Here is a 21,085-nt window from a genome sequence, read left to right as displayed (position 1 = left end):
TACAGTTTTACAGTATGCTTTAGTAAGTGTAAGACATTCCTGTATAGTTAAATAAATAAATAAATAAATAATAATATTTAAATAAAAGTAGTGTTACCTTTTTCTCAAATACCGGAAAATTGAGTTCGAAATAAAAACAATTTAACGGCTCATTTAATATCATCACATCGTAGTGAAGGAGCCAAAAGGACGGCATCACCAGAACGCGAACAAGAAAAGAAACTACAATTACCAGAAAGACCCTAACCCTTTTCCGGTTTACGGTTACCAAGGGAGACCGAGGGAAGCTACAGCCTCTGAGGACTAGCTAGCTAGCTAGTTAGAGCAATGAAATTTCGAATTTGAACTGTTTTCCCGATACATTTGCTAACGTTATTAACTATAATCGTAATTTAACGTTTACCGTCTTTGTTACTAACGTTAGGTATGTTAACTTTGTTGCGTTAGGCAGGTAACTACCAAAGCTGACGTTACATTCACCAGATCGAGGCCGCATGATGTAGCTAAGTTAGCATAGCAATGTTGAAAAAGTTAGCTCACTTTAGCCGTCTAGTTTGCTAATTGACGTTAGGTCAGTGTCTTGCTATATAAACTACTGTAACTACGCCGTAAGCAATTGACTTGGGATTGGTAGGGGTCTGTTACGTTATCACCACTGCCATGTTTATTTACCTCAGCAAGAAGGTGAGTGTCTGTGCCTGTGCTCTGCCACCTATCAATATGTCAGATAAGACACAGAGCTTTGGTTAACAGTGTGGCTTCAATTTTCCGTGTTTTATAGATTGCTATCCCCAACAATATCCATCTAAAATGTGTCTCCTGGAACAAAGATCAAGGTTTCATTGCATGTGGAGGAGACGATGGTCTCCTCAGAGTACTCAAGCTTGAATCTCAGACAGGTGAGTTCAGGGGATGGAGCTTACAGCCTGCACAGTCCTGGTACACACAACATTTCTAGGCAATTTCTAGTTACCCCTGACCTGATGGCCTTAGATGGTAAAGCCACAAGTGAACTGCTTTTTGCATGAAAATTATAATCTGATTTATAAAGGAAATCTAGTAAACACATACAATACAAAATGCAAAGTTGCTTGACATGTGAAGTGCTTTGCACCATAGCCTATAACTGGATAAAAAAGAACCCATATTCACCTAAAATGATTGGAGTACTGTCACTCATGTCACTTGTCTAAATTCCTTTCTAGTTTGAAAGATTTGTAGGACTTGATGACCTAATTGTAAAAACAGTAATAATAATAAAATATAAATGCAGTCCAGCCCAAGAGGACAATATGTAAAATGTGTTATAAAAAAGTCCACTGTTGATTACCCATACACTGATGTTGGCTCGGCCTGGTTTCAGGTGTTCTTTGTCAGTGTGTCCTTGTTCAGATTTAACATATACTGTATTTACATATATTTATGTAATCATTGCTTTTATATTGCTCTAGGATAGAATAAAAGTGGTCAGCTATAAACTGATTTATTTTGAACGAACTTTAGTTTTGATGAATCACTTCCCATACATTCAGCTTTGTGTTAAAGTGTATCTGTTACAGTCAACACCGTTACGTAATACCCATGTGATTGAGATTTGAGGGATTTACGGCTCTTACAGTGTGTAAGAAATCTTCTGAAACTTTTTATAAGCTTTTTGGCTCTGTTCTGGTGCCTCAGTGTCCAGCCACTGTAAGTAGAAATAGTGCCACCTTGTCCATTCCATCTGTTGGACAGACCCACTATTATGTTATTATTTTGTTAAACAAACTGATAACCACCAAGAAAACCACCAACAGTAAAGGGAAATAAACAATACAAACTATGTGCTGGTATTTATTAACTACGAACTACTGCTCTAATGCTGTAGACAAGTGTGTGTCTTTTAAAAAGTTTTTTTTTCCTCACTAAGAATTGCTTGGACATTTTTGAGATCCTGAACCTGATCTCTTTCACTGCTTTCTCAACAGATGATGCTAAACTTAAAGGTCTTGCTGCACCCAGTAATCTGTCAATGAACCAAACTCTAGAGGGACATAGTGGTAAGTTATATTCAGTACTTACCAGACCTGTTGTCATTACACTATAGTTAGTAACAGGCAGCGTCCACAAAATTCAAGCCATAGTTGGTTGATGCACAGACGTGGAGCGAGCCCCTGGAAAATGATCTGACCCTTCATGATTACTACACCTGCAGGCGCAGTACAAGTGGTCACGTGGAATGAACAGTATGAGAAGCTGACAACCAGTGACCAGAATGGACTCATCATTGTATGGATGCTCTACAAAGGTGATTACTGTCAAAAAAGCAAGTTGTCTTGTAATAAAAGTGGCTTTTAATAGTTGTTTTTTCTTTGACCCTTCCAAAGGTGCATGGTACGAGGAGATGATCAACAACCGGAACAAGTCGGTGGTGAGGAGCATGAGTTGGAACGCTGACGGTCAGAAGATCTGCATTGTGTATGAAGATGGAGCGGTCATTGTTGGATCTGTAGATGGTAAAAAACTGATTTACAGTGTTACTGCCAAAAATCTAATAAATGGAGGTCAATCACAATATTTTTTCCAACCAGGTTACGCATAAAATCACTAACACTCCCTTGACAACGATGCTTTGTTTACATACTGAGGGAAGGAGTACGGACATGTGCAGCAGGATAAATGAAGAATTAATGCATTTTTAGGAAACCGGATTTGGGGAAAGGAGCTAAAGGGAAATCAGCTTGCTCATGTGGCATGGTCGCCAGACAGCAAGATCCTCCTCTTCGGCATGGCCAATGGGGAAGTACAAATCTACGACAATCAAGGAAATTTCATAGTGAGTGCTTAAGCTTAAGTAAACTAGAAATGTCAGTTCATTTTAGTATTTATCCATGTAGAACTACATGGCTTCCTGACTCATAGGATGCTAATTTTATGAATAAAAATGTGGGCGCAATGCAGAGTCAAATGTGCAGAGGGAGTGGCAACACAGAGATGGTATTTTCAAAGGTGCAGGCTTTCTGCGTGCATAGAAACAGCAGGTTTAGGAATAATCTATTATTCTGTATATTGTGGGCCAATTCAGTAGCCTACTTAAAGCTTTAAATGGTGGGATATCATCTTGTTAGAGATCCAGAAATAATCAAAGTCAATTTTGGAAAGCCCCTAAGTGTAGGACTTGAAAATGTCTGACTTTGGAAACTCCTAGTGATATCGAGAAAAAAAAAGTGGTAAATAGCAAAGCACACCACTACCACTTCCGTTGAATGCTTAAAGGTACACTTTGTATCGTTTATCCATGTTAAATTAATACAAAATTGATGTTATGTTTCAGATGAAAATGACCATCGGCTGTCTCACCAATGCGACTGGAGCTGTCAGTATTGCAGGTATCCACTGGTATGCAGGAACTGGGGGTTACGTTGAACCAGACTGTCCATGTCTTGCTATCTGTTTTGACAATGGAAGATGCCAGGTCATGCGCTACGAGAATGATGAAAGTAAGGAGAAAGAAACCTATTATATATTTTCCAGTTTACACTTCAATTAAATGTTTACCAAAGGTGATGAGCTATGCTGCTGCCCTTTTCTTCAGACCCAGTGTTTATTGACACTCTGATGAATGTGGTCAGCATCCAGTGGAATCATTGTGGCAGTGTTCTGGCGGTAGCAGGTTCTCTCAGTGCCTCAAATCTGGAGAAAGAAGTCAATGTTGTGCAGTTCTATACACCATTTGGAGAGGTGAGGGTGAAGATTTTGATCCCTTACTTATACAGAGTTTTATGGTATATGGTGACAAACAAGAATACTTTACATGGAATGGACTGAGTTGATAAAGAATCGTTAAAAAAAAGAAAAGAATTAAGTACCTTGCCATGCCAGTTTCTCTGTTGTTGTACCATCCTACATTATTGAGCGGTTGAAATGCAAATAGGCTGGGAATTGTTCTCTGAAAGCCAGAAGTCTCAGCACCTGGCAAAACAGGCTTTGAGTCATTGATATTAATTAAAAACCATCCCTTGCATACCCATACCCCTGACTCCCTTTAAACAGCATCTGAGAACTCTTAAAGTGCCCGGGAAGCAGATGACAGGAGTTGGCTGGGAGGGAGGAGGGCTGCGTATTGGCCTCGCTGTGGACTCCTACATCTACTTTGCAAACATAAGACCAGACTACAAGGTAACAACATGTGTGTTTTGCTTTTAATTTTTAATTTTTTGGGAAAGAAACAGTTCTTGAAGACACTCATAGACAGAGAAAACATAATAAAATACTTAATCTCAGAATCAAAGGATTTATTGTCATTTTTTTTTCACATTTTTAGCAGCAGTTCACCCAGTATTATAAATCTAAATATAAAAGACAAGAAATAAATAGTATAACAACAAATTAGAATGAAATATACAAAATGTATATACAGACAGAATTTGAAAGAAATATATACACAAAAATAGAAACAAATATACACACTAAAAGCACTCGTTATTGGTTATTGCACATGGTCCGTCGGCATGAGTATGGTTAAACGCTGGCCAGTTGCTCAGTTTTCATCAGAGTATACTGTGGGCAGAGTCAATAAAACTAGTAAGTAAGTAAAACCTGGTTCCGTAAAGACATTGATCACAAATCTGAATAAACACTGTGTCAGAGTAATATTAATCAGCTTTAAATCAGCCGAATGTTAGATAGATACAAGATATTGGGGCAGTGTTAACATGTTCCATTCATTTTTAAGAGTCTAAAGGTCCTGTGGACCATTGATTTTCTCTTTTACATAGAAGGTGTGTGTGTGTCATAGAATACATACATACTAGCCATCTTGTTGTAGTTTTATGAAGCAACCATCTACGCTCTGTGGAACTGCACAGACAACACCTTGCTTGTAGGATCTGTCTAAAAATGTTTGGTCATTTGAAGGAACATGTCTTTTGTTTGATCATATTTCTTCCCAGAGTTTCGAAGCCCCGCACGGAGGGTAAACCTCACCAGCTCTTTTATGTCTCTTAACAGTGGGGCTACTGTAGCAGCACAGTGGTGTATGCCTACACAAAGCCAGAGCGGCAAGAGTACTGTGTTGTATTCTGGGACACCAAAAACAATGAGAAGTTTGTCAAATATGTCAAGAGCTTGATGTCCATCACGACCTCAGGGGACTTCTGCATCCTAGCCAGCAAGGCAGATGACACCCAACCTCAGGTACAAACATCTCCGGATTATACAGTATGTCCTAATATGGCAACAGTGAGAGGAAAGCAACAAAAAAACCAAAAAAAAAACAGGACTTGTAATGACAAACAATTGCTTTGAATTCTCTAGTTACATGCTGTATGTCTCAGACAAGCTTATTCATTGATACTGAAGATAAAGAGTGATGGTAAGGATCACAAATGTTTCTCTGCTGTCTTGCCTCCTGTTTTTCTAATTCATTGCCACAAAGGAGGATGCTGAGTTAGATTCTGGAAGCCATGCAAGGGTAATTTACAAATTAAAACCACACACTCAAAATGAGGAATATTTGTTTTGATAAAGAATCATAAGTTGACCTGTTGAATAATGTTTGCACTACTGTGTGTTCTTCAGTATGTCCTGATTCTGTGCAACTCCATTGGGACTCCACTGGACTCAAAATACATTGACATTGGTGAGTTCATACAGTAAAGAAAGAAATACTTATCTCGTGATGCCACTTTCTTTTGCATTTTCTAGTCAACACATTATAAAAAAAACCTTCTTATATTATACCATCTACTAAACAAGCTACAGAAGTGAACTCTGTAATAATCTTCTTGTGGCACAACAGTGGGTTGATCAAAGTCCTAATTTACCATAAGTGTGGTGTATTTCTTCAAGTCAATGTGAGAGATCACACCCTGTGGAGAGTAATGGTGGTTGGCCTTCTGCCACCTGCAGCCCACAGATACATCTGTCATGGGCCCACAGCATCCTATAGCAAACAGACAGTTAGCTCTGGGCATCTTTATATCTCACAAATATTCAGCATTCTGTCCCTGCTTTACCTGGCCGAATGTTTGCTAAGAACCTCAGGCCAAGACGGTTCAAAGTCTGCAGATTTGAAGGACTTAGTGGGTCTGAACGGGTTTCAGATATCCCACCTAGTTAAATAATAAGAGAGTGAGTTCAAGTGTGCCTTTTGGTGGTGTCTCCTCTTGTAGCCTCATGATGGCTTTTTTTTTTTGACAAACTAGTCAATTGTATCATTTAGAGAACACTGCATTATCTTCTTGTGTTTATCCACACAGAAAATATGCACTGAGTTGTGCCTAGTTTAAAGTTACAAAAAAGAAAGAATTACAATGATTTACAAACCTTAATTTGCCAGGTTTTTCAATGTAGTTTGGTATAGTTCACTGCAAGAGAATGAATTCTATTTTATCTAACTTTTCACCAATCAAATAAAATGTGAAAACCTAATTATTATTTATGTACAGTATAGTACTGTACTGTAGTATAACTGTAGTATTAGTTGGTGACATTGGTAAACTTTGCTTTGGATGTGATGCCAGAAGCTGGGCACACACAATTTACATTACATGACAAAAAAAATAGGTGGATACAATTGATTTAGTTGCTCCCAAATACGATTGAACATACATTCTACGTTGATCTTCATTTTTGTAATTAAGTGTGCCACTTGTCTACTTGGTCAGATCCACTGTTTGTCACCATGACCAAGACACACGTGATTGCTGCATCCAAAGAGGCTTTCTACCTATGGCAGTACAGAGTGGCAAAGAAGTTAACCGCCCTTGAGATCAACCAAGTGACTAGAACTAAGAAGGAGGGAAGAGAGAGGTGAGTTTTTTCAGACATTGGCATAACATTTACAGTACAATGGAGCTGCATTGACACTTTATAAGTCATACGAACTGTATTTATTATAAAATAGAACGCCCACAGTACACATCACGCAGATCAAGGAAAGTTACAGAAAGGCTAGATTCTATGAGTCAGTGGATAAAACCTTGGGTTTACTGTGGTGTTGGTACTGACACTGCTATGAGAAGGATTCATTCATCTGAATCAAATGCCACTGAGGTTCCAGACAGGCTGGGCATGACCTAATGTTCTGCCAGGGCGATCCTAGCACCTGGACTACAGTTCACCTCAGTGGAAAAGACAACTATGTGTCTGTCTGCCTCTCTGGCCTTTTCTCATTCTCATTTCCTGCCTTTCTAGGGTTTATCACATTGACAGTAATCCATCTGGAGCCAATGACAGCAGTCCAGATTTTGCAAAAGCCTTTACAGTAAGAGACATTTTTAACCCTCAAGTTGCACAGGTTTTGTAACATCCAGGTTGTAGCACAAATTAAAAAAAATGACTTACTTTTTTCTACAGTATACTGTAAAAATACATTTTAATTTGATCTCTCTACCTACTGTTTGTGAAGCACTTTTTTGTCTTATTACATAAAAACAAAACTTTTTTCCGGGGTTCAATTCATTGGAACTGTCTCAAGCCTTAATTTTGAAATGTTAAAATTTCAGTATGAAATTGATTTAATTAACACATATATTAACTACTACTAATAGTAGCTTGATTTAAAATAAAGTGTTCGCTCACAAAGGAATAATTGCAATGAGAATTAAGTGATTTTTCAATAAATAAATTGCATAAATTGTCATGGTTCGCATGTCTATTTCTGTTCCGTTTCAGGCAACTCGAGATCCCATTTGTTGCATTGCAGCAACAGATAAGACCCTGGTTGTGGTATGTACATCTCTGGTTTAATTATACAATTTTGATGAATGCAATAAAAGTAAAAGTAAAATGAACATTGAGTGTTTGGGTGTACCTGTATGTGTGCTTACAGGGCCGTGAGTCTGGCACCATCCAAAGATACAGCCTCCCAAATGTTGTTCTCATCCAGAAATACACTTTGAACAACAGAGCCTACTATCTGTCCTTGAACTGCAACTCCAGGCAAGCATTGATTGGTGTTATGCAGGATAAACTTAGTGCTGAACAGATATCTATTGTTAACCAACCTTAAACACTGTTATAAAATGTAATTTATACTTTTTTTAGTCGTCTGGCCATAATCGACATTGCGGGCGTGCTGACTTTGTTGGATCTGGAAGTTCGTGCCTCCGCAGGCGACAGCACAGGAAACCAGGCATCTGCAGGAGATCCATCAAAGTTTGAACGCAAGGATGTGTGGGACATGAAGTGGGCTAATGACAATCCTGATCTGTTTGCCATGATGGAGAAGACCAGGATGTATGTCTTCAGGAACCTAGACCCAGAGGTGAGTGCTCAAGTGTTTGTGTGATGGTCAGCTGAATTGTCTTATTGTTACTAAACATTGTATATTTAAAAAAAAACAAAAAAAAAAACAGGAACCCATCCAAACGTCTGGGTACATTTGCAACTTTGAAGACCTGGAAATCAAATCTGTCCTGCTTGATGAAATCATGAAGGTAAACCTTTGAGAAAAGTAGCACACAACACAACATAACCACTTGCGCTAATATCAAGATACTTATTTTCTCATAGTTTCAATTGAAGGTTTATTTTGCCTCCTAATATTCCAAAGTAGATGGATTTGCAATAGTTTAAACTTCCTGTTGAATTGTCTTGATAATAAAGTTGACTAACAAGGTGACAGCTGATTGCAAAAATATGAGAATTCCTCCCTTCATAGTGTTAACTGCCATAAAGAGAAGCTTTTCTCATAACTACTTTGTTGTACCTTGAAAGTGCTGAAAGGTGCAGTTTGTATTTGTTGATTTAATTAAACGATCCGTTATGGGATCTCGCTTGGCAGGATCCAGAGAGGCCTAACAAAGACAACCTCATCAACTTTGAAATCCGCTCCCTGAGAGACAGTCGTGCATTGATTGAAAAAGTTGGGATCGAAGATGCCTCACAGTTCATTGAAGACAATCCCCACCCAAGACTCTGGTAAATGCAAAATTTTGATCTTTACTTTTGATTCAGCATAAAACATGGCTTTAAGTTTAAGGGCCGTATTTTAGTAATGCAAGCGCAACAACAGACTGGTAGGAATTGGCTGCACAGACTGTGTGAGCATTTCCAAGCAAACCTGCTATTTTGGTTCATGTACTGCACAGTATGTGGGTGTCAGTACCAACACCACAGTAAACCCAAAGTGCAAATGGATTGGGTGGAATATACAGGGTTCATACGTTTTGAAAAAACTTAAACTAAAAAATGCAAATTCCAGGCCTGGAAAGGTTTTGGAAAAATAAAAAGACCCAGAAAGTTTTGGAAAAGTCATGGAATTTTTAACACAGCATAATAATATGTGTTTAATTTACGAATCCCACTATGAACCACATACATTATTTATTGTTAAACTTCTGAGGGTAAACTTTAACACAGATTTTTATTCTTATTGTATAATGTCGACTGACATTTTCAAGAATACATAGTCATGGAAAAGTCATGAAAAAGTCATGAACCCTGAATATAGTTTAGAGGGTGTGGTGATTAATACATTCACTCTCAGGCAGTCACATCACTGGTCTCATCGCTCTGAAACAGCTGTGCCAATTAAATGCATGATGACAACAGCTCAACAAATAATCTGCGTTGTAATCATGTTGTTGTCTGGATGGTGCAGAGCAGCAACACACGGCACCACAAATCTTCAGCCAAAGGCAGATGGTGTGGGTTTAATTAAGAGTTACTATTATGATGATAGAAACAAAGAAAAAAGAAAAAAAAAAGTTTGGTTAAACAGTTTCTAAAATCTCCTCAATCTGACGCATTTCAGGAATAAAACATGAATAACTGATTTAAAAAAAAAAAAAAAGAAACAAAAGGTTGGAAAGGAGGCTGCGATGCAAAGAATTAATGAGCTTTGGTAATCTGGCAGCATTTGGCAGCAGCGTTTACGTGTAATTTAATCAAGGTAAACATGGGACATAGAGATACAAAGCAGCGAAATCACTTCCCCAAAACTATTCCCCAATTGTCTGTTTAAAAGACATTTGAACTTTGTTGTCAGGTCAGCGCCAGATAATAGCTGCTGTCACTACCATTTTTATCTGAGCATATACTCCTTGCAGAGTGTAAGAGATTTATGGTAAGACTTTTGAAGCATCAGTGTGATCGCTGTAGCTTATGTGTTTTCTCAGGCTAGTGTGTCAATTCTTGCAGCATCGCTCAAAATCTGGCAACATCAAAACATGTGAGTCAGTTTCAGTCTGTAGACTTCAGAGTCATAAAGTGATATAATCATTGGGTTTGACACGGATGGATTGATTACAGACTATTATTTGGTAAAGAAAGATAGATACTGATTTACAGTTACAATAACAGTCTTAGTCATGGATTGTCACACAGCTTAATAGCTAAATTAATCATATCAGAGTGGGTATAAGGATGTATGTAGAGATGCACCGACAGACTGGCCGGTGACTATGGAGGGAATATTTATTCATAATTCAAATTGAAAGTCCAAAGAGAAAACGAAGCAAGATCAAATTAAAAATAGTATTATTTTACCACACTACTAGGAAAAATCATGCCTTAATTAAATGTGAAATGTAAAAGCTTAAATGTAAATACTTAAATTAAAATCTCAAATAGAAAAAAAGAAATCATTTTATTTTAGCCTTTCCCCTTTATAATTTTCAATTTGACATTTTATCTTTTGAATTTTTTGAGTTTTACATTTGACATTGACATTTTAAGATTCACCTTTTAGATTTCGATTTAACATTAAGCTTTTCATTTAGAAGTGACAGGTGTCAATTTAAATGAGGAGGCGTGGCCCAGCGGCTGGTGGGGGGGTCTGAAACCACTTCCAGCTGACAGCGGCTGCTGCAAGTATTACTGGCCGCCGGTAAGCAAGCGATCCCGGCCACCGCCAGCTGGCTGTCACCTAAGACTGGAGCTTCCAAGTCCAACAACATATCGGAGCAAATGTGCAATTGGCCATAAATTTTTGTAAAACTGCCCATATTCAAACTGTACACAGTTAATTTCTCGCATAAAACAGTCTCAGAAATGAATTTAGTTGTGAAATAGCAGACGAAAAAAGCAATCAATTCTAGAATCTAGATCGGGAGTTTGCTACCTGGATGTGTGACGGCTAGACGGAAAAAAGGGGACACGCCGAATCTCTATGAGCCGCAGCCGAGCCGGGAGATTCTAGAATTGATTGCTTTTTTCGTCTGCTATTTCACAACTAAATTCATTTCTGAGACTGTTTTAAATTCATAAAGGGGAAAGGCTAAAATAAAAGTATTTCTTTTTTTTTCTATTTGAGATTTTAATTTAAGTATTTCCATTTAAGCTTTTACATTTCACATTTAATTATGGCATGATTTTTCCTAGTAGTGTGGTAAAATAATACTATTTTTAATTTGATCTTGCTTCATTTTCTCTTTGGACTTTCAATTTGAATTATGAATAAATATTCCCTCCATAGGTGACCGGAATTGGCCGGTTTTCACGTGCTCGGCCATGACCGGCGACCGGCAGGTCAGTCTGACATATGCCGATTTCATGCCGGTCAATGTTACAATTAACTGACAACATAAGTTATACGAGTTAAGGCCTTTTTATACTTCTGCATCAATAGGCATACGGTGTGTGCTCTGATGGTGTATTAAAGGTTTTAAACGACGAGCAAGATCGTCAAATCGACCTTTCGCCATCGTTGGCCTCTCTTCATTCACTGGTCGTACATACCAACTTCGCCGACGTCTTCTTTTCCTTCTACGATTTAACATTTGCAATAAAATCATTTGTTGTTCAATGTCGATCATCTCCAGCTCCAACAACACTCTCGCTCTTTCGCTCGCCATTTCCGGAAATGAAAAAAGCGGAAACAAAACGAACTATCAAAGAGTTTCGCGATTGACCATCCGGAAACCACACAACGGGATTGCTACCTCTAGCGTCCTGGCGGTGAAATGCACCGCGTTGCCAAGAAACACGTTCAACGACACCAAAAAAAATCACATTTTTTTTAGTTGGATATTGGATGTGAAAAGAAGGAAATGGTTCTTCCATAACATTGGACTTTAGATGTGTGTGAATTTCTCACACCAGGAGTAATTTATATAGTTCTATTTTATAGTGATCCATTATCTGTTCAAAATATGTTCTATGTTCTGTGCAGAATGTTCTATTAAAGAAAAGATAGAAAATAAATATTTGTGTGTGCTGTAAAGTGGTTAGAAAAAATGAAATCGGTATCGGCTAAAATCGGTATCGGCCGCCTAACTCAAAGAAAATCGGAAATCGGAATCAGCCTAGAAAATTGTAATCGGTGCATCTCTAGATGTATGCATACACATCATGCCATGCAGCCCTACTAGTGTTAGTAACTACCCGCACTCTTTCTCTTTTTGTTATGAACCTGCCAGGCGTCTTCTGGCTGAGGCAGCCCTTCAGAAACTTGACCTGAAGACAGCTGAACAGGCCTTCGTGCGTTGCAAAGACTACCAGGGCATTGAGTTTGTCAAACGACTGGGCAACCTGCACAGCGAGCCCATGAAACAGGCTGAGGTGGCAGCTTACTTCAGCAGGTTTGAGGAAGCTGAGCGGATGTACCTGGATATGGATCGCAGGTACATTTAGCCATATTTGTTGGGGCATATTTGATGGTGACATCAAAACTTCCACTAATTGAATGAGTTCTTAATGTATGTAATCATTTTAATTGTTTTAATTTAAATATTTTTTTTTAATGAAAATGAGAATAACAATACAAAAATGATCATTCCCTTCAATATCGTGAATAATATCGCGATCGCAATATCAGTCAAAATAATCGCAATTAGGTCTTTTCCTCATATCGTGCAGCCCTAATGTCAGCATTACCTAATGCCACCAGTTCTTTAGGCATCATGGCCAGTTGATGATTTGTTTCCTGTAGGGACCTTGCCATCAGCCTTAGGATCAAGCTGGGAGACTGGTTCAGGGTGCTCCAGCTGCTCAAAACTGGCTCTGGGGACTGTGATGATACTCTGCTGGAACAGGCGTACAATGCAATCGGAGACTACTTTGCTGACAGACAGAAGTGGTATAGAATTTTAAATTAAACTTTCTTTCTCTCGTTAAGTGTATTTGTGTATGTAGTATAAAAGTTTATAATATGCTAGTTTATTTGTAATATGCTATACATAGTTTATCTGTTTGTTTGTTTGTTTTTTGGGGGGGGAGGGTTCTCTAATGTGTACTTTGCATTATTTCAACAAAAATTCTAGTGTGTTTTGTTCAGGAGATATGCATTATTGGAGTGGCATAGAGCTTTATTAAATATACAAATTGTGCAAATATAAACACTCACATTTTCAATCACGAGACCGTCATTAGTACCATGCAGTATATTTAGTAGATCCCAAGCATCTAAAAATGCAGATAATAAGCCCTTATTCTCTTCAGTTGTATGGTATTATAAATGCTAATAAAAATATTCCATCATTAAAGGATAAATGAACATTTCATAAATTCTATCTTGCTACCATGTCCATATGTACTCTCAGTTATTGAGTCACTATCATAATCATTCCTCCTGTACATACTAGCTGTGAAGTGATTCCTTCCTGACATCAGTCCAGTGTATGTGATGGAGGGAAAAATCCACGTTTACATTCTGTGCATTCTGACTGTCATCCGAAGACAATGTGAGGCTTCAGCAGTCTGAGTTAGCTATATTAAGTGGGTATCTTCCAAAGTTAGTAATTTGAGAGCATAACACCGTTTTCCTAGTGTTGTTACTTGCTGAGCTGTAAACTTTAGAAATCATTCTTGCACAGAACAAGAACTGGGGTTTTTGTCCCCCATCACTTACGTTACCTCCACACAGCAAGGATGGATAGTAGGAATTATTAGGGCAACCAATAACTTTGTCAGTGTACTTTTGGTCATGTGAGTATTCTTCTACGATAGTCTGAAAAAATGTAAACCTGTACTTTAAGATCAAAGGAAACTGCCTCACTATAGGTTTGAAATATAAATCCTTTCTGTTTCAAGGGTCAATGCAGTGCAGTACTACCTTCAGGGTCGTAACCAGGAGAGGCTGGCAGAATGCTACTACATGTTAGAGGACTATTATAGCCTTGAAAAGCTGACTACTGTGCTGCCAGAGAATCATAAACTTTTACCGGTGAGCCAGAGATTCAAATTTGACCAAAAATAGCTCTTTGATATTCTCTTTGGGCCTTGTGTAGAAGTTTCAGACATCAATGACTGTGAATCCCTAAAACCGACTCTCTATTGTCCCGATCTCTGTATTTCAGGATATTGGACAAATGTTTGCCACTGTGGGCATGTGTGAACAAGCTGTGAAGGCCTACCTCAAGTGCAACCAGCCCAAAGCTGCCGTTGACACCTGTGTCCATCTGAACCAGGTGAGAGACAGAGTGGCGCCAGAGTGTTGGAGTGACACACAGACAGCACTCCTTCAGCAATCGCACACACTTGTACCACGGCAGTCACTGTGGCAACTGCTGTCCTCCCACTCCCATCCTCTTCCTGAGTGATATTTAGAAGTCGAGTGTAAATGCTGCTCTCAAATCTTTCTCTTACAATGTCAATTGTAACATTTGGTTTAAGATGGTTGTTTAACTGTTCTTTGCTCAGGTTTGGACAAAATCAATAACTTTCTTCATAAATACTATAATCTGCAGCTGGTATATACTTTGTAAAATGTTGAGCCACAGCTGGCTTTAGTTTAAAGGACATTACGTCTGTGCTCTAATTGACCTTGTGTTAATCCAAATGGAGAAGTCGTTAGCAGTCCGAATTTCCTCCCTTTCACTCTGTAGGTGGTTTCTCCTGCCGTGTTAATGCTGTGTTTTTGATAATGAAATGAACAGGCCCTCACTGTTACTGTTTTCTTAACTTTCCTGTTGGCTCATCCCCATAATGTTTGAAAAATACAGTGGGTTGTCATGTTATTAAGACTGACCACCCATCATACTTATTATTATTATTATTATTATTATTACTAATTTAATGTATACGTTGAAGGAACTGACAGATAACATTTCACTGAAATTGTAATTTTATATGATTTATCATTTTCAACTAACACATTGATTGATCTAAATTGTAAAATGGTTATAGGCACAGATACAATATTTAAAAAGCTACAGGCAAAAGTAATATTGTTGTCATATTGTTTTTGAATGAATGTTGTAATTTCCTTCCAGTGGAATAAAGCAGTGGAACTGGCCAGGACCCACAACATGAAGGAGATTAAATCTCTTCTTTCCAAATATGCTTCACATCTTCTTGAGAAGAATAAAACTTTAGAGGCGGTGGAACTGTATCGGAAAGCCCACCATTTTCTTGATGCAGCCAAACTCATGTTTAAGGTAGGCTTTTGTTTGAATGCTCATGACTTTTAAATAGCTTCATGAAAGAAAAAAGCAGTTTAAAAGCAGTTTTATGGGATTTCTACCCTCAGATGAAGAGATCTGTTCCAGAAAAATAAAACCGGAATTTGAGCTGAGCTAAAATGAACTGCTCATTATTCATGATTCATTTTTTCAGCTTCCATCAGCACCCTGAGAGCAGTATTTTAAGGGTTAATAATTTGAATCAAGGTGTATAACACCTAGGACCTACATAGGTGTAGGTTTCAGGGGGGGAGCGTGCAGGGGATATGTTCCCCCCCCCCCAATATTTAGAAGAGATCCCCCTTCAAAAATATGAAAGACAACTCACCCCCTCATAACATGTACGGAAAACAAGAACTGTGTCTACTTGTGTGTTCATCGGTGGGTCAAAGATCACAACAGGAGCATGAAAAATAAAGACGTGATTGCTTGTGATTTTAAATGTATTTTATGTCGGTTTAAACTTTGGATATTCTGGCTTTAACAAGGTCTTATTCTCCGATTTCTAACCGATTTGTTGTTGAGCTGTACATGACTCCAAAAAAAGATTGTGTGTGTGTACTGTATATAGTGATACGCAGCTAATTAATGGCTGGAATAAGTTGTATTGTGGGCATGGACTTTGTCGCCACAGATAGCAGATGAGGAAGCGAAGAAAGGGACCCGACCACTGCGGGTGAAGAAGCTCTATGTGCTGGCGGCACGTCTTGTTGAAAATTACCACGAACAGGTGAAGACGTCACAGCAAAGCAAAGCCAAAGGGAAGAAGTCTGAGGTAATATATTTTATATATTATATATATATATATATATAATTTTTTTTTTTTTTTAATGAAAGTTTTTAAAATTATAATACTGTAATTAGGCAACATCTGCACTTGCTGGGCTGCTTGAGGAAGATGCAACTTCTTCAGACAATCGTATTGTGGACAGTGCCTGGCGTGGAGCGGAGGCGTATCACTTCTTTCTGCTTGCTCAGAGGCAGCTTTACGAAGGCTACATGGAGAACGCCATGCGCACAGGTGCCAAATCACATAGGACACTTCACTATATAATGTAATAACTATTATTACAGTGTATTCCACACTGACTCGAAGACAGGAGTTGAGTTCATGAGCTATTATTTAGTTCATATAGTGCATTCCCTCTTTTTAGACTGTTACTTAGATTCACATGTATTGAGAACATAAAGTCATAAATTATGGTATTGCCCAGGTTGTGTCCACACATATTTGAAGCAGTTCATCATCATTCTGATATGTTTATCATTAATAAACTACAGTGGTGGAAAAATTTACTTAAGTACAGTAACAAAGTATACTTTACTTAAGTACATTGTTCACGTATCTGTACTTAAGTACAATCAATAGTGCATACTTTTGACTTTTACTTTGTTACATTTTGCAGCAATTATCTATACTTTCTACTCCACTACATTTCTACAACGTTCCGTTACATTTTCTTACATTTTCTGATCAGTTTTTCCCGGTCCTCCTCAGCTGTGAAGCCACATACTTGTTGTCCAAGCCCGTGTGTTCTCGCTAAATAAATGTGCGCAGCATTCACTGTCCCGTGGGAAAAAATGCGAAGTCGAGCTTCATGCAGATCACACTGATAGATAACCAAAATTGCAAGTCAGAATGTAAACTGGGCCACAGATGGTAAGCACAATTACATTAACCTAAAACTAACTTAATTAAAATGCCACAGTCCATACAGTTTTTTTAATTATTAGAATATAGACATTAAGAGAATACATCGTTATGCAAGTACTTTTACTTTTAATACTTAAAGTACATTTAAAATCAGGTACTTTTTACTTTTACTTAAGTAGAGTTTTCATTGTTGTACTTTTACTTTTACTAAAGTAAATATATCTCTGGTTATTTGTACTTTTACTTAAGTACTGAGATTCAGTACTTCCTCAACCACTGATAAATTGTATATAAGATACCTTAGCATAATTTGTGTAAATAATTAGGACAGTACTCAGTCATCAGATCAATATCTGTTATAGCTATACAAACTAATAAAAGTAGAGAAAGAACCTGGACAAACCTAAGAATGAGAAAGTATTGATGTCTTGGCACTTGGGCTGTATTGAGCCAAGTTAGTTTCCTATAATAGATACAACCAGACAGAGGCAGTGGAAGTCCATCTCTTTACTGTTTTTTTTCCATTTGTAAAGCCCTTCACCTGCGTGAGTATGAGGACATCATCCCAGCGGTGGAGATCTACTCTCTGCTCGCCATTTGCTCCACAGCCAATGGGGCCTTCAGCACATGCTCACAGGCCTTCATCAAGCTGGAGTCCCTAGAGAGTCTGGACCCTGAACAGCGACAGCTTTATGAGGATCTGGCCCTGGAGATCTTCACCAAGCACACCCCAAAGGACAACCTCACAACGGACCTGTACGGATCATCAGAGGGGTGAGGGCACCAATAAGTTCAGATCCAACTCTGGCTGCAAACACCTACACTGCTTATTACTTATTACTTATTACTACAACTATAACTATGTTTTAAAAGTTCTCTGCTCCATCTATGGGCAAAAGACAAAAATAGTCATGTCTCAAGCCCAAATGCAGTTGATTATTACAACAAAATGTTAAATTAGCTATATTCATAATCCATATGTTTTCTCTAACAATGGCTGTTTAGATGATTTGTATACCCAACAGTATGTGTTGGCAGTAGGTGGCAGGAGCTCAGTCAGTAGGGAGTTGGGTTGGGAACCGGAGGGTTGCTGGTTCAAGTCCCCATACGGACCAAAATATGGTGGTGAACTGGTAGCTGGAGAGGTGCCAGTTCACCTCCTCTTGAGCAAGGCACTGAACCCCCAACTGCTCGGGACGCCTTTCCATGGGCAGCTCCCTCACTCTGACATCTCTCCATTTGTGCACGTATAGGTACTGAGCATGTGTGTGTAATTCAGGTCTGTGTGTAACATAATAATAACAGAGTGAAAACATTGTAATTTCCCCTTGCGGGATTAATAAATTATTATTATGTGTAAATTTTGGGGGATGAAATAGATTACAGAGCGAGCCCCTGTAGGCTGAAGTAGCAGCATTGGGGTCTTCATTATTGTCGCTCTCTTAGAATGCCGAAAAGGGGGAAAAGCTAGGAGTCTACAAATAGTCAAATAGGCTTCTTTCTATGCAAATAAGCCTAAATGCAAAAACAGTCCAATTCACTAAGGTCAGACTTATAAGCGTCTCAGAGAGTTGGTGGTAATGAAGCGCATTTATAAGAGGTGTCCTCCGCTTCAAATCATGCCATCTTTTCTTACGGTCTGAACGGCACTGACAGATATTAAATCACAAATACAGTTTCTTTCTGTCAACTTTGAAATGCTTGCCTGAAGTTTTGAGGAATGCCTCTGTCTGAACATTTCTTTTTCTCTCTGCCATTGCTCTGCCGACTCTGTTCTTGGTGCAAGGCAACCGTAGCATGATACGTTGATATAAGGCAATGCTGCGCGACATGATGCAAACATTACAAGCTGAAGCTGCACATTTTTGAAGCTCAAGTAGATATATTTTTTTACTTATTACAGCGCATTTGTCATTATTTCCATAACTTCCAAAACTCACGTGAAGGCGTAGGGCTTTCCCTTTCTTTCACATGCAGTGCTCTGTGTGAGAATACAAACAAAGTCACGTGACTAGGGGCAAAGGGCATCACTGAGGGCAAAAGAAATGAACTCAAGATTGAATGATATGGCGATTTAATTTGATGTAACTTTACTAATGATGGGCTTATTGTAAAAATGCAGCCACAACAGGAGAAAAAAAGAAAGAAAGAAAGGAAAACGGGCTGTTGCCCGGGCAACAATAGCCTGTACGTGCACTTCCTTGGCAACATTTATACTTTGCCTCATGGATAATTGCAAACAGATGCAAAAAAAGGCCGAAATGTACTCACCTTAACTTTATGGGTTTGTTTGCGCTGTAATATTAACACAATATCCTTTGTGAGCGCAATCTTTTCTTTGTGAATTTGCCCCAGAGTTTTGTAGGTTTTTGGCTCTGGTGCTCTATTCTAACACTAGTGTTGAGTGAGTGCTACACCCAGTTGTAGGTAGTAGACAATAAACAGTTAAGCTAGAGCTATAGAGACAGGGACCAAGGACGTGTGGCGTATCGTTGCAATTTGACAAAAAGGCCACTCTAAAAACTCTTGTAGTCCTTTAACCCTTTTACTAAGTTTCTCTACTACATCATAATATTCCCTGACTTCAACAACATCTATTTTTCCCCTTTTAGGACGGAAGGAACTTTACCCACATGCATTGTGACAGGTCTACCGATCCAGGAGTACCAGTTTTGGATGTGCAGTGTGTGTAAGCACTGCGCTCTAGGGCAGGAGATCAGCAAATATAACTGCTGCCCACTGTGTCACTGTCCTGTAGCATGAAGCTCAATCACAAAAGAAAACTTCATTTTTGGAGGAAAACCACATTTCAAAGCATTGTATATGTTTCTTTTTTATATGTTTTTCGAGCACATGAACTGAAATTATTTACTTATTATTTACATAGAAATAGCTGCACTTGGTTTCAACTTAATGCTTTAAGTTCTTGAACTGAAACTGTCATACGTTGTGTCCACAGTCAAAACATAGCAAGCAATATGTTCAGCAAGCTTCATTTCATGCTGTTAATAATTTAGTTAAATGTATTTTTTTACCTTGAATGTTGTAAAATATGTCGTAATATTTGAATCAAAAGAACTACTTAGTTAACTTGTTTTATATCAAAGTAATCGGTGAATAAACGGTCACATTATTTTAAAACTTATTTTTGCTTAGATTTCATTATGCTGACTTTTACTCTCATGTTTCATTCTTGATCGCTGTACATGATGTGGAAAATACTGGGTTGCACTTTACTTGAAGGTATCTACATAAGAGTGACATGAAACTGCCATGAACGTGTCATAAACATAAACAAGTCATAAACGTTTATGACATAACGCTTCTTTTAGTAAGTGTCATTCGGTTTTTGTCATGACAAGTTATAGTTAGGGTTAGGGTTCATGTGTCATGACTGTGTCATGACAGTGTCATGTGTTCATGACAGTGTCATGTCACTCTTATGTAGATACCTTCAAGTAAAGTGTTACCAAATACTGTTACGCAGAGGACATAAGGCTTTCAAACCATTATCACCAACTCCTTTGTTTAGAAACGGTCAGTACCTACACCATCAGTAATGTTCCCTGAGATCACCACTCCACTTGGGAATAGTAAATAACAAATACGTATCTGTGCTGACCATCTGTAAGGAATTCTTGAGTACATCCAACCAGATCATTAAGTGGAGTTTGATCTGTGCTTTCCAGAGGTCAGTTTGGTAAATAATGAGAAGGACATGGTTCAAAGGGAAACGCTGCTTCTATAGTGGATTTAATTGTTGGTACATGATAGGATGAAATTTGCAGAGTGCAAGCTTTTAGCCTTTTTACATTGCTGTCTTGGATCAAAATGTTTGCCTGAAATGATTTTTTTTTTAAACTTAACCAACATTGATAGCATGGTAAGTATTTCACACAACACTAATGGTTGCGTGTCAGTGATCCATGTTGACTTGCCTCTGATACAATGGTCTCCTGCCATCTACTGTCAGTAAATGGCATCAGTGAAAAGGCTACAGCATCATGAGCAGTCAATTTGTCTCAGCTGACTCAGTGTTCTGTTTAGCATAAGCATTAAGGATATTTTCTATAATTTGGTATGCCTTGCAAAAGGAGATTGTATT

The 21,085-nt window shown here is 38.3% G+C and overlaps 1 protein-coding gene across 3 annotated transcripts; it reads left to right on the top strand.

Moving 5' to 3' along the window:
• Nucleotides 1-268: 268 nt before the first annotated feature.
• On the top strand, nucleotides 269-20,125 carry wdr35 (WD repeat domain 35). Of its 3 annotated transcripts, none has more exons than XM_078277750.1 (28): nucleotides 269-684; nucleotides 782-899; nucleotides 1,968-2,039; nucleotides 2,195-2,287; nucleotides 2,367-2,495; nucleotides 2,682-2,815; nucleotides 3,314-3,479; nucleotides 3,575-3,720; nucleotides 4,033-4,158; nucleotides 4,990-5,175; nucleotides 5,420-5,452; nucleotides 5,560-5,620; nucleotides 6,648-6,792; nucleotides 7,177-7,246; nucleotides 7,657-7,710; nucleotides 7,814-7,923; nucleotides 8,029-8,248; nucleotides 8,340-8,420; nucleotides 8,768-8,904; nucleotides 12,345-12,548; nucleotides 12,857-13,003; nucleotides 13,957-14,089; nucleotides 14,223-14,333; nucleotides 15,138-15,302; nucleotides 15,961-16,101; nucleotides 16,191-16,347; nucleotides 17,514-17,754; nucleotides 19,593-20,125. In XM_078277750.1, exons 1-28 carry the CDS (start codon nucleotides 661-663, stop codon nucleotides 19,741-19,743), a joined length of 3,555 nt encoding a protein of 1,184 aa, XP_078133876.1. In that variant the 5' UTR covers nucleotides 269-660; the 3' UTR covers nucleotides 19,744-20,125. The 3 variants fall into 3 exon arrangements, with proteins under 3 accessions (XP_078133876.1, XP_078133875.1, XP_078133877.1); XM_078277749.1 differs by having other exon boundaries at nucleotides 5,417-5,452; XM_078277751.1 differs by lacking the exon at nucleotides 5,420-5,452.
• Nucleotides 20,126-21,085: the final 960 nt, after the last annotated feature.

This window comes from Sander vitreus, chromosome 20, assembly GCF_031162955.1.
Source record: "Sander vitreus isolate 19-12246 chromosome 20, sanVit1, whole genome shotgun sequence".
NCBI lineage: Eukaryota > Metazoa > Chordata > Actinopteri > Perciformes > Percidae > Sander > Sander vitreus.
The sequence above is the reverse complement of the archived record's forward strand: the minus strand, read 5'-3'. Positions and strand labels throughout refer to the sequence as shown.